Here is a 13689-nt window from a genome sequence, read left to right on the forward strand (position 1 = left end):
TAAAGTTCTAGATCTTGTTTTATCTTATGATTGAGGTTATAATTCATTTTATAATTATATCCTACCAACGCTTGGCATAGAAGATTTATGTCAGGAAAAAATTAAAATTTTAATAGTTGCTTCCAATTTTTCTCATTTAATTATGCATGAAGTAGTTCAAGTGGTTTATTTGGGGAAGAGAGATGTTTGCCAGTTCCTTGAATGTGATTCATAAATTACTGTGTAGGTAAACTTTGATCAGTCACTTTCCTGAAGTGTCTTGCCATATTCCTCCCTAGTCCCAGAGCCCGTTAGGGATCTAACGTTGCGGAATAGGAGCACTGAGGACCTTCTGGTGACTTGGTCACGAGCTGATGGGGATGTCGACCAATATGAGATCCAGCTGCTCTTCAACGATATGAAAGTATTTCCTCCTTTTCACCTTGTAAATACTGCAACTGAATATCGATTCACCTCCCTGACGCCAGGGCGCCAGTATAAAATTCTTGTCTTGACCGTCAGTGGAGAGGTACAGCAGTCAGCCTTCATTGAGGGCTTCACAGGTAATTTGAAATGTGGCTCTTGAACTTGAGTAGATGTGCTGGTGAATTTCGCATGTTGGGTAGCCAGGCATTTGGGTTGAAGATAACAGGGTAAAAGGGAGATGGCAAGAAGTGATGTTATCTTGATGGTGACCGTGATGTTGTCCAAGCTGGATTAACAAAAGTAAAGTACTATGTAGGGTAAGAGAAAAAAGCTTTCAGAGAAATAGCATTGGACTAATGTGACTAGCTGGTGCTTGTGAGGCTCACAGATTAAATAAGAATAACTCTGTTGGTTGGGTTTCTTTTGGAACTCCCTTAGGAGTGTTGTTATGACCATTAACATTTATTGACCATGAACTAAACCCACAGCAAAGTGCTTTACATGGACATTTTGTTCAATCCTCACAACTCTGTGGCCTGTCACTATTACCAAAACTGCCATTTTTCTGATGAAGAAACTGAAACTGACGGAGAGTAAGTAATTTGCCTGTAGTCCCCCAGCTAGTAAATGAGTAAACCAAGACTTGGACCAAGGCAATCTAACCAGCTCCTCGCTCTACTACCGGCATCCTTCATTTCCACTTGCTGGCTTCGATGTCCCTCTAAATTTCCCCAGTCAAATTCAGTTCAGGCAGAAAAGTCCAAGAAAAATGGTATCAATATATGAAAGTGAATTCTTTTAGTACCTACCAAAATATAAGAAGCGTGACAATTTTGGTTGAAAATTTCCATAGTTCATTCTCTAAGTGATGACTTTTCAATCTATTTTCCTTTTTAGTTCCAAGCGCTGTCAGAAATATTCACGTCTCTCCCAATGGGGCGACAGATAGCCTGACAGTCAGCTGGACTCCTGGTGGGGGAGACATCGATTCCTACACAGTGTCAGCGTTCAGGCAGAATCACAAGGTTGAGTCTCAGACAGTCTCCAAACACGTCTCGGAGCACACATTCCACAGGCTGGAGGCTGGGGAACAGTACCAGATCGTGATCGCCTCAGTCAGCGGCTCCCTGAAGAACCAGGTAGACACAGTGGGGCGGACAGGTGAGTGCCCACCTGGAGAAGAGCCAAACTGTTTTCCACGACAGGACAGCAGATGGACTGACTTAGCTATTCACAAGACAAAAACATCCGAAGTCAAAGCCATAATTCAGTGTAGTTTCAAGAGCCCTTTTCATAGTTTCTTTTTGCATTTTTCTTTCGTAATAGAGATCTTCAGAACAAATGAAAGGTCCTGAAGGGCCATATCACTTGAATAAATTGTCGTACTTGCTAAACGATGGAGAAACTTTAGTTTTAACACATAGACTTCTGTAACTATTTACATTAACTATTTACATTTAAATAGTTACTATTTTCTGTAAAATTTACCCTTCGCAAATTTTTTTAAAAAAATGAACACCTATGCCATTTACTTCATTTGTTACAAGAATAAGTAACAAATGAAGGAATAATGTGCCTCTTTATATTAATATTACCAATAATATACTGCTTTTAAAACACGAATAAGCTAAAAGCACCTTCTAACTGCCAGGCATTTAAAAATGATCTCCAGTCACATTAGAAGATAGAGAGCTTTATTCCCATCTTATAGATGAGGAAAGTAAGGCCCAGAACACTTATAAAACATTATCAAGGATGCACGTAATAAGATCAAGAGCTATAACTCAAATCTAGGTTTGTCTGGCTCCAAACCTTTTGCCTTCTCTACTGCGGTAGAATACTTATCAGATGCATTCCGTTCCCATAACCACTCATTTAGCCGTGGGCCTGGGCTTCTGTCCTGTCCCCTCCTGTGTATCTATTTCATATATGTATCTCTCCAACCACATACCAAGCTCTATGCTAGAAAATGGGAATTCAGTGGCAAAATAGAGCCCCCAACCTCAAGAAGCTTATAATCTAGTTAAAGAGACAGGGAAATAAAGAGACAATTACAACACGATAACTTCTAAAATAAAAGTAATAATGGGGTGTGTTAGGAGCAAACATGAAGAGCCATGACAGGGTTTCAGGGAAAAGTAGCATTTAAATAGACACTAAGCAGTCATCCTGGTGACATGGGTGTTGACTTGGCTCCCGCAGAAAAAACAAAGGCCTGAAGGTGAGAGAAAGCACGGCACACTGAGGACCTACACACTGTGTGGTGTGCTAGAGTAAAGATGAGCCGTATGGCCAACGAAGTAGATGGACCAAATCATGAAGGGCCTCGTATGTCTTGCTAAGGTGTTTAGAATTACGGAGAGCCATTGAAGGGCCATCTGCTTGGGGCTGCCATGAGAATTTGCAGATATAGTGTGGGAGGGGAGGAAGGAAGGGCACTGGTCAATCATGTAGTGAGGGATGATATAGTCCTAGGGGAGTGGGAGTGGGCAGAGAAGGGAGAGAAGTGTATAGATCAAAGAGATAGAAGTTGTAGGATGTAGAAATTACAAGACCCATGTTTGATTATGTGTAGTATAAGAGGGACAACCCACGTTTCTGACTTGCGCCAAGAGGAACAAAGGACAATAAGGAGGTATGAGGAGGGAGCTGAGGAGTCCAATTTGGTCCTCTTAGGAACTGGATGGAACATGCAGGGAGAGATGTCATTTGCAAAAATAGAAGAGAAATCTGAACTGCAAGTTTAAATTTGGGAGTCGTCACCATATGGGTAACAATTCAAACCATGGGAGTGAATGAGATCTCCTAAGATTATGTAGAATGAGAAAAAAATATGAGCCTAGGACAGAAAATCTTACTAAAAATAATACTACTTTACCTTTCCCATCAGGAGCCATAGTAAAAAAAATTATGATATACTACTGCTTAGGTCAAGGCTGAAAGGTTTGACTTGAGTTAATCTTGGGAACGAAAGTCTAAACATAATTCCACCATCCAAGCGATATTCACTGAATGTAAATTTGTTCAGCATCTTCCACTTTCTAGATACATACATCTGAATCACTTTGCATATTTATCAGAGTCACTTTCACTAATTTTTCTACTTGTTTGACTTCAAGAGCCTGTCTAAATTCAGAGGGGAAAAAAATAGAGACTCAAAGCAGGGGTACATATAATCTAGGCCAAGAAATACTGTCTCGTAAGGGCACATGGGAAGTGTCCATGGGACATGAGTGAAATGGTGGCAACCTCTTTTCTCTGCCGCTGATTTAAAGTTTTTCTCACCTGCTTTCTCAGTTGGCTTAGCCTAAGTGACAGAACCTAACAGCCCTCGCTTCTCTTCTTCCTTTGCAGTCCCAGCGTCTGTCCAGGGAATAATTGCAGACAATGCATACAGCAGTCATTCCTTAACAGTAAGCTGGCAAAAAGCTGCCGGCGTGGCAGAAAGATACGAGATCCTGCTTCTAAACGACAAGGGGATCCTTCTGAGTAACACATCAGAGCCAGCTGCCGCCAAGCAGCACAAATTTGAAGACCTAACGCCAGGAAAGAAATATAAGATACAGATCTTGACTGTCAGTGGAGGGCTCTTCAGCAAGGAAGCCCAGACTGAGGGCCGCACAGGTAATCTGCACAGCCCATCGCTTTGCCCCGGATCCCATCCCTGGGTGCTATTCCTTCAGAGCCGCAGGGTCAAAGGGATGAAGCTACACGGGGAGAGGAGAGCTATTTCTTGACACGATGGGGATGTTCACTGTGATTTATCACTTCCGCATCAGTCAGCCTCTTCATGGGGGCTCCAGCCTACCCCACTCCAATTTAGATGTATTATTAAAACCTACTGCCATTGTGATAAATTACCACTGACCTAGTGACTTCAAACACCAGTTTATTTTCTTAGAGTTCTGGAGGTCAGAAACTGAAAGTGAGTCCTATGGGGCTGAAATCGAGGCTTCAGGTATCAGCAGGACTGTGCTTCTCCTAGATACTTTAGGGGGAGATCCTCTCCTTGCCCTTTTCAGGCTCCAGAGGCCACTCACATTCCTTGGCTCACGCCCCCTTCCAGCAATAGCATCATTCCAACCTCTGTGTATGTCGCCATATCTCTTTCTCTACTCTTCTGCTTCCCTCTTCCATCTTTTCAGGACTCTCGTGATTACATTGGTCACCACCTGGACAATCCAGCCTAAGCTCCCTGCCTGGAGATACTTACCTTAATCACATCTATAAGGTCCCCTTTGCCACATAAGGTAACATATTCCCAGGTTCTGGGGATTAGGACATGGACATCTCTGGGGGTCGTTATTCAGACAACAACCCTGGTCTGATGGCTTACTCATTAAGGAGCTCCATCTGAAAGGGAGGGGGTGATGCTGACAGAAACATGAAGATGAACTTGGCATGCTTTGTCCTGGAAGAGCTGACTGACTGGTGGGGGAGACAGACACACAGACTAAGGGTGATGATACATTGTGATAAGGACTATATAGAAGAAAGGAATATCCAACATCAAGAAGAGCGTGGAAGTTGGGTGGAATTGGGAGGTCTTCATAAAAATGGACCTTTCTGTACTATCCTGAAAGATGAAACAATTCTGCACGTGAAGAGAAGGTAGAAAGAAACCCAGTGCAGAGATCCTGTCCTTTGGCAAGCCTGGAAGGTGTGAGAAGGACCAGTGAGAAGCCACAGTGAATGAAGTGAGGGTGGCATGAAGGAGAGGTGAGGCTGGGGGAGCAGAATGAAGCCAGGTTAGAGAGTGCCTGGCACACCTTCCTCGGGAATTTATTTTTCCTTATAAGCTGTGAGGAGACCATACGAGGTTTTTCAGCCAGAGAGGGAGTGTTTTGAAATAAAATTTGTACCTCAAAAAAGATAAATCAGATGACCATGGGGAATAGATTGAATGGAGAAGAGACTCACTCATTAAATCATTTGTCTCTGAGCAACTACTATGTGCTAGGCACCTTTCTAAATGCTGGATACACAGAAGTGAGGAAAATAAAGCCTGATGGTCATGAAGCTCATATTCTAGTAGGAAAGAAAGGCAACAAACACAATAAATAAGTCAAGAGTGTAGTAAGTTAGATGGTAGTGAATACCAAAGAGAAAATTAAATCAGGAAAGTGGGGTAGCAAGTGTTAGAGGCTTACAGTTTTGGATAGTAAGTCCTCAGAGGTGTTGTCGAGAAGGTGATAACTGAGCAGAAAAGGGAGAAAGGGCTATGCCAGTATTTGGGGGAAGAATATCCCCATGCAGAGCAAACAGTGAGGCAGAGACTCAAGCAAGAGTGTGTCTGGCCTGTTGGACCGGTAAAGAGACCAGTATAGCTGGAGCAGAGCAAGAACAAAGTAGGGGGATGTGATCAGATAGGTAGTTGGGGTCATAAAATGATTGCAGTTATAGAAATGATAAGGGTCAAAAGCTAAACCACCACAGGGGCCCTGTTGAAGAATTGTAGGTTTAGTCAAGAACTATTTCTACGTGAGATAAGATGGCACTTGGTATCTGAGTAGAGTATGGAAGGAAGAACAGAAGATTCCGGAATGACCCCCTGGGGTATCTGGTAGAAGATGATGCCATTAATTGAGATAAGAGAAGTAGGAGGAGGCTGTGTCAAGGAGGAATGGACAGGGTTTAGTTGCATACTGAGTTTGAGATGTCTGGATGACTTACAGCAAGGGATGATTACAGGTAATTGAAAATATGGCCCAAGCTCAGAAGAGTGAGCTGAAGATAAATATTTGGGCAAAAATTCTAGTTAAATCCATGTCTTAGTCTGTTTAGGCTGCAATAAGAAATAATACCATAAACTGGGTGGCTTAAACAACAAACTTGTATTTCCCATGGGTCTGGAGGCTGGAAGTCCAAGATCAAGTCACCAGCAGATTCAGGATCCATTGGGGGCCCATTTCCTGGTTCATGGTTGGCATCTTCTTGCGGTGTCCTCACATGGTAGAAGGACATGAGAGCTCTCCTGTGTCTCTTCTATAAGGGCACTACCCCCATTCATGAGGGCTTCACCCTCATGACATAACCACCTCCCCGCGGCCACATCCCCAGTACCATCCCCTTGGGGGTTAGGTTTCAGCATATGATTTGGGGGTGGAAGGGACATAAACATTCAGACCATAGCAATCCATGAAGCAAAAGAAATTGGGTCCTCAGCTTGTGTTACGGAACGTGCAAAGGACAAAGGTTGGAGTGATGGGAAAGAGCAGCTTTTAAGGAGAAAGCAAAAGAGGAAGTGTTTGGAGCAGAAGGAGGAGAACCCAGAAGAGACCAAGGCAGGTGTCCAGTTCTGTTCCCACTGATAGCCCAAGACTTCTGCAGTATCAGGCAGCCCCTGTGCAAACAGTTGGGTAGCTGGTCACTTCTGAGGGCTCTTGATTACTTTGCCAATGGGTGCCACTGAAGGCCGAGAGGGTCACTGAATCCCAAGGTCGATCTTTTTCTTTCTTTCTTTCTTTTTTTTTTTTTTAAATGACTGGTTTTTCTCTTGCTTCTCTTTCCTCGACCCCTGAATTGAATCTCCTTCGGCCCACTTTCTCTTTCTCTCCCACTTCTCTTCCCTCCCTGCTGCCCTCACCTCCGTGGGCCATTCCTTAGCTTTTAGATGGCATTCAGAGATGTGTGTTTTGTTTTGTTTTGTTTTAAATTTCTGATCTAGCTCTTAGTGTTAGAAAAACATTGAGTCACACAAGTCAGATTAACATTTATTTCAGACCCAAAAAATGTTTTTGAAGATCATTTCCCTTTACTGGTTTTTCTTTGTTCTCTCTTTTTGTTTGGGGTTTTTTTTGTTTGTTTGTTTGTTTTGATTTTGGTTTTTTCGTTAACAGTTTCACCATCAGTCATGCACAAAATTCGGTCTTCTTTGTTTTGGGGTCTCCATGAAGTTGATATTTTCTGAAGGCAGAGACAATGTGTTTTGGGCTGCTGTGTAGTGTGTCCCTGCTGTCCTCGGGCCTGGGCTGTGTTGGGGGCATGCCGAAAGTCAGTCTCACTGTCTGGCTCACCTTTTGCAGTCCCTGCTGCTGTCACCAACCTGAGGATCACAGAGAACTCCACCAGACACCTGTCCTTCAGCTGGACCACCTCAGAAGGGGAGCTCAACGGGTACAATATCTTTCTGTACAACCCAGACCGAACGCTTCAGGAGAGAGCTCAGGTTGACCCACAAGTCCAGAGCTTCTCTTTCCAGAACTTGCTGCAGGGCCGAATGTACAAAATGGTGATCGTAACTCACAGTGGGGAGCTGTCTAATGAATCTTTCATATTCGGTCGAACAGGTAAGGCCCGGATCCAACCAAGCAGGAATGTAGAGCGGAGAAATTGTCTCAGTATTCACTGGCTTTTCTGTGATGTGTCCTTCGTTTCCTATTCTATACATGGTCTAGTTCTATATGAACTTGGTGATCTTCAGGCTTTTTGACCCTAAACCAATCTTTGATTCTATACCAGAATAGCTTTGGCCCCGGTTTCTGCTCTGTTGCCACCACTTGTAGACTTCATAGGGTTTGGTGGAAAAATGAATCTGGCTCCTCTATGTGCCAGCTAACCACCACAAGAGGGTTGTAGCCCATTGTGGCTCCATTCAAACTGTTCCCCTTGGGAAACTTCCACATTCATGGAGCAGAGGGCAGGTCTGGAGAAGGTCCACTGTGGAAAGGACCAATCTATGAGTGCTTCATGACACAGCACAGCATGAACTGAACACAAAGAATTGCAGGAAAAGGAGAGAGAGAGAGAGAGAAAGCTCTCTGGGCTGCCAGTAAGAAATGGAATTGACTCTTTTCCCATAGTCTGAGTTCATTGTCTTATCTTTCTATTCGGTTATTTTTTTTTGATATCTCATGATAGTTTTTGAGTGCTTTCTGTGCCATGCGGGGCTCACTGCTGGACAATGACCGTGAATGGTGCTGATGAGGCCCCTGATCCACTGAGCCCACATAAGCGTGGGACTGGGATGGGAGAATGGGCACAGGGGAGAGGGGGTAGACAGTAGATTTTTAAGGAAGATGACTTGGGAACACCCTCAAGTCTAAGAAAGAAAAAAACAACATGCATGACAGAGAGACTTGACAGGACAAGATAGTACTTTCGACAGAGAAAGCATTTCAGCTGAGCCCTGCAGGTGAGGGGAGCTGTGTGAGAACGCATCCCAGGCGCCCAACAGAAGATCTCAGTGTGTTTGGGGAAGGGAATAAAAATGAGCAACAGATCCAGATCGGCCTAGAGCCTGAGTAGAATTGCCTCCGTGTTACCACTTCCAGGGCCATCTGCCCTCTGCACATCTTCCCTTCTCTGCTCATTAATGTTGAAAGTTCCTCCATCGAGAGACAAGAGTCTTCACTCTCTGGAGAAGAACGAGACTTACATACCCATGGGACAGGTGCCAGCATGACTAATTTACACAGTGGTAGACGTGACAGTTAGCACTCTTCTTCCAAGTGAGGCTCAACTGATATAGTTTGGCTAGGAAAGAGTTGAGGGAACGGAGAGCCTACAAGAGGGTGGAGGGGAAGCAGAGACACCCAGAGGGTGTTGGGGGAGGGGCCTGGGAGAGATGGGCCAGCTTGGAAGGGGTTGGCACCTTCTGTGAACACTTTCAGGCCTTTCACAGGCTAATTTATAAACTGTGTGACCAGTTTTAATAAATAATTTCTGAAGATCTCATTTTAGATGTTTATCAGACTACATGTGGCAAACATACAGAAGTCACCACCTGCGCTGTTTTGTTTTTGTTTTTTTTTAAGATTTTTATTATTTATCTGAGAGAGAGAGAGTGCGCACAAGCCCGGGGAAGGGCAGAGAGAGAAGCAGACTCCCCACTGAGCAGGAAGTCCAATGTGGGTCCAATGTGGGCCAGACCCTGGGATCCTGAGCTGAGAGAAAGGCAGACGCTTAACCACCCACTGAGCCACCCGTGCACCCGTGCACCCCTTTTCATTTGTACCACAGCTCTAGACCACATGCCCCTAAACCTATGCCCTCAAATACAGGCCAGATCTGACTCCACAATTGGGACTACTTACCTATATGCCCAACATCACTCATATCCTCACCTGTAGGCCAAATGCCTTTGTTTCTAACTCTCGTTCTTAGTAAAGGCTTTCACTATGTTTAAGTCCCAGCTTCTGTGAGTAACCTCAGAGGATCCAATCGAAACATGACAGACAGTCTCTGGTTCAGCTGGAGTCCCGCCTCTGGGGACTTTGACTTTTATGAGCTGATTCTCTACAACCCCAATGGCACGAAGAAGGAGAACTGGAGAGACAAGGACCTGACCGAATGGCGTTTCCATGGCCTTGTTCCTGGAAGGAAGTACACACTGTGTGTGGTAACTCACAGTGGGGACCTCAGCAACAAGCTCACGGGGGAGAGCAGAACAGGTAAAAAACCCAGTTGCCAAAGGCTAGTATTGGTGGCACACATTTGAGTTACAGTTTTCGTAAGAAAAAGGGAAATCAGTAATAGTGTGCCATGTGCTAGCTCCTGAACTTGGAAAGGCACTATGATAAAGGAAACAGACCTTAACCGCAAACATACCACAGAAGATCTAGGAATATGATCTAGGTCCTTAGCTTATCTCTGCCACTTACCCATGTGAAGCTAGGAATGTCCTGAGCATCTCTAAGTCTCAGTTTTCTTATCTGTAAAATAGGGATGATCATATACATCATCATTGTGTTGCCATGGGCAGTGCTTTCTAAATATTTTATTTCCTGGGCATATGCAGACAATGTTAGTCTGAATGCCACCCTGGGGTCAATGAACGAGGCCTTCTGGATGTTAACTGTCAGTGGACTGTAACCCTCACACCTCAGAAATCTAATGGAACTAGTACATACTTGTAACCCATTAGGGCCCACTTCTGTTCCACAGTACTCTAGTAAGGAAACTCTGGCTATGAAAACTGAAGAAAATGTGCATTAAACATTTGAGGAGAGTACCTAATGCATAGTAAACACTACAGATAGAAGCTTCTGTTTAGGTTTTCATAGTACCTCTTCTTACAAAGTACTTTGACATATGTCTGACATTACTCAGCTGTCTTATCTGCATGTGTTATGGCATGGACATGTTTATGTGATTTTTTTTTCATGTTCTCCTACGTACAGCCCCAACTCCTCCCAGTCTTATGTCATTTGCTGATGTTACAAACACATCCTTGGCCATCACCTGGAAGGGGCCACCGGACTGGACAGACTATGATGACTTTGAGCTGCAGTGGTCCCCCAGAGACGCAATCACGGTCTTCAACCCCTATAGCAACAGGAAATCAGAAGGACGCATCATATATGGTCTTCGTCCAGGGAGATCCTATCAATTTAGTGTCAAGACTGTCAGTGGCGACTCCTGGAAAACCTATAGCAGACCGATATTTGGATCTGTGAGGACAAGTACGACATGTTTACTACTCTTGGTTCCCCCTAAGAGGGAGGGAAAGTAGGTATTGTGACATCTTATTCCAGTGAGGCGTGGCTCAAATCCACATTTTTACTTGGGATTGGTTAGATGTGAATTCAAGCAGCCGTCAACATAGACTTGTTCATTCCTTCAACATTAACAACAGTGGACAATAAAGAAATGATCTTTCCCTCACGGAGCTTGCGGTTCAGTGGGAGTTGTGAGGAAAGAAGTATTTGGCTCTCTAGAAACTCATGGTAGGGACATCTAACCCAGTACAAGAGAGCTTCCTGGAAGAAGCAGTCTCCAAACCAAAACCTAAGCAAAGAGTAAGATTCACCAGGTAGATATGGGGAAAGAAGTGGAGAATATTCTAGGTAGAGAATAAAATATTTCAAGATCAGGTGGGACAGAGGAGCTGAAAGTAGTTGACCAGAGCATAAAAAGTAAGGATTAGGAGAGTCAGGTGATAAAATGTCTTGAGAACCACGGTAGTGACTTTAACTTTATCCTTGATCAATTGGAGTCACTGAGGGATTTTCGGCCAAGATATCATAATCAGATTTACACTATAAGAAATCACTCTGGGCACAGTGTGGAATATAGACTGTAAGGGGCAAACTAGAATCACAGGGATCCATTAGGACACGTGGCGATAAATCCTAAAGATAAAAATGCTTCAACAATGAAATACTTACCAGTTTCTTCCCAAAGGCATTTTGGAATAGATAAAGCAAACCTTGAAGAAACAAAAGTTTTCAGCATAGGAGCCTTAATCCAAATATTTATTTTTCAATAATACCAATATGTGTAGTTTCTAAGATCAGGTGAGAGAGTTAGTGGTTATTGATGAAATAGATCATTGAAAATTAGGAATTTAAGTAGGTAGCTGTTTCACCTATTCAGCAAACATTAATGTTATAGTAATTATAATTTGCACTCCACATCGTATCCAGAGAGCAATTTGAAATTGAATAGCTGAATCTCAGGAAAAATAGGCAAGAAAGAACTAAGAATTTTCATTTACTGCAAGCTCAAGATGGGTTTTTGATGGCTTACTGTGGGTTATGCGACACGTGTGCTCAATTTAAGAACTCAGTAGAGGCGGGGTTCAGCAGATGGCTTCTGGAGTATTATATTCTGTCCTGGGTGCTGAAATTTAAGAGCGGCCTTTACCAAATGGGGCAGGCCTACAAGGAGAGCAGCTGGCAAGAAGAGGGACTCAGGGTTGTGTTTGATAAGGAATGACTGATGGAACTTTGAAGATTGCATTAGATAGGATTGGATTTGGTTGTGGGTAACTGAAAGCCCAAGGTAACAGAGAGTTAAACAACAGAGAACTTTATAATTCTCATGTAGAATCCTTACACAATTCTGGGTCTCTCACATCTACTCCAGCCATGATGAACAACTTGCAATTCCTGATCTTCTACCTTCCCACCCTTCCCAGCCCCACCCTGGGTGCCTGGATTCATACTTTTCTCTGCCTGAAATGCCCCTTTCCCAATATCTTGGTGAGGTATCATCTCTGCCCAAAAGCCTTTGCTAACTAACTCCTGTCCACCATTAACTCCAGAAAGTTGTCTAGCACGCCACCCAGCACCTTCTCTGTCCATTTCTTCTGGTTCATTCTCCTTTCTACCCTGTTTTGTGGCTGTTTCAGACTCCTCCCCTCCTAGAGTTTAGGGCTGATGCCTAATTCACTTCTATACTGTTCACAGTATGGAAGGCGCCTTGCCCATAGCAGGTACCTATTTCTTAGTGAACAGGGCTATGACGGGAGATCTTAGAAGACATGTGGACTTGAAAGGCAGAAAGGAGAGGGGAGAAAGAACAGAGGAAAGAGGCTGAAGCAAATTTCCATATTATTCTTTGAGTAAATTATCAGAATTATGAATCGGGCATGGTGTTTCTAAAGACTTTCCCTGAGGCCAAACAGAGAAGGTATCTTTGGGTTCCAGCTGTGGTTTGGTTTGAAGGAGTTCAAAAGATTAACAAGGAGTTAATGTTTGAAAAGACATAAGTACTGCTTGCCTCAAAGGCCAATTCCCTTATCCTGAAAAAATCTCCAGGTTTGTTTTGTTTTTTTCTCAAAATCATTGTTACCTAAACTGTTATGACTTAGCTAAATATTTTAGACCTTGATATGAAACACAAATTCATCCAGTGGCACAAAGATGCCGAGTGTTTCAAAGTCACGCTTGTTGAGGACGAAGAGTCCTGTGACTAAGGAGACAGTGTCAGGAGAAGAGGGGTTTTATGCCAAATCAGAGCAACAGATGATGATCTATTCTGCAAGTGGAAGTGGGGAGCTAGTGCTCCCAGCTGTGCAACCCACAGGCCCTGTGCTCAGAGGGACCCCATACTCCGTTTAATTTTCTGTTGTCACCATCTTGAAATCTTAATATTTTGAACACAGAGTATTGCATTTTTCACTTGGCACTGGATCCTGAAAATTATGTAACCATAAACCTAACAAAGTTTATGAAAAAACATACATTTTATTCTTTTTAAAGATTTTACTTATTTATCTCAGAGAGAGCACAAGGAGGGGAAGCAGCAGAGGGAGAGGGAGAAGTAGGATCCCCACTGAGCAGGGAGCCCAACTCAAACACAGGACCCTGAGATCATCATCGGGGCTGAAGGCAGACGCTTAATCGACTGAGCCACCCAGGCACCCCTGAACATACCTTTGAGTTTGGGGAGGAAGGGCAAGTGGAGAAAAGAGAAAAGGATGAAATTTGTAACAGGGATAGTAAAGACCCAACAATGAAATGGAAGGGGTTTTCCCTATTTGGTCAAATATAGCTGTCTTTAGCCTTATTTTTTATTTTTTAATCTATCCCCATAATATGCAGTACTCTGTGAGCTCCT

At 43.5% G+C, this 13689-nt stretch overlaps 1 protein-coding gene across 2 annotated transcripts in view; it reads left to right on the plus strand.

Annotated features, from left to right (window-relative positions):
* PTPRB (protein tyrosine phosphatase receptor type B) overlaps positions 1-13689 on the plus strand; it is a 112200-nt gene that overhangs the window by 66313 nt on the left and 32198 nt on the right. For both annotated transcript variants that reach the window (XM_082742858.1, XM_082742859.1), the window contains 6 exons: positions 279-542; positions 1303-1566; positions 3760-4029; positions 7431-7694; positions 9534-9797; positions 10527-10808. In XM_082742858.1, coding sequence (XP_082598984.1) covers positions 279-542; positions 1303-1566; positions 3760-4029; positions 7431-7694; positions 9534-9797; positions 10527-10808 — 1608 coding nt within the window. The remainder of the gene's footprint in view (positions 1-278; positions 543-1302; positions 1567-3759; positions 4030-7430; positions 7695-9533; positions 9798-10526; positions 10809-13689) is intronic.

The sequence above is a fragment of the Mustela nivalis genome (assembly GCF_964662115.1).
Source record: "Mustela nivalis genome assembly, chromosome: 7".
NCBI lineage: Eukaryota > Metazoa > Chordata > Mammalia > Carnivora > Mustelidae > Mustela > Mustela nivalis.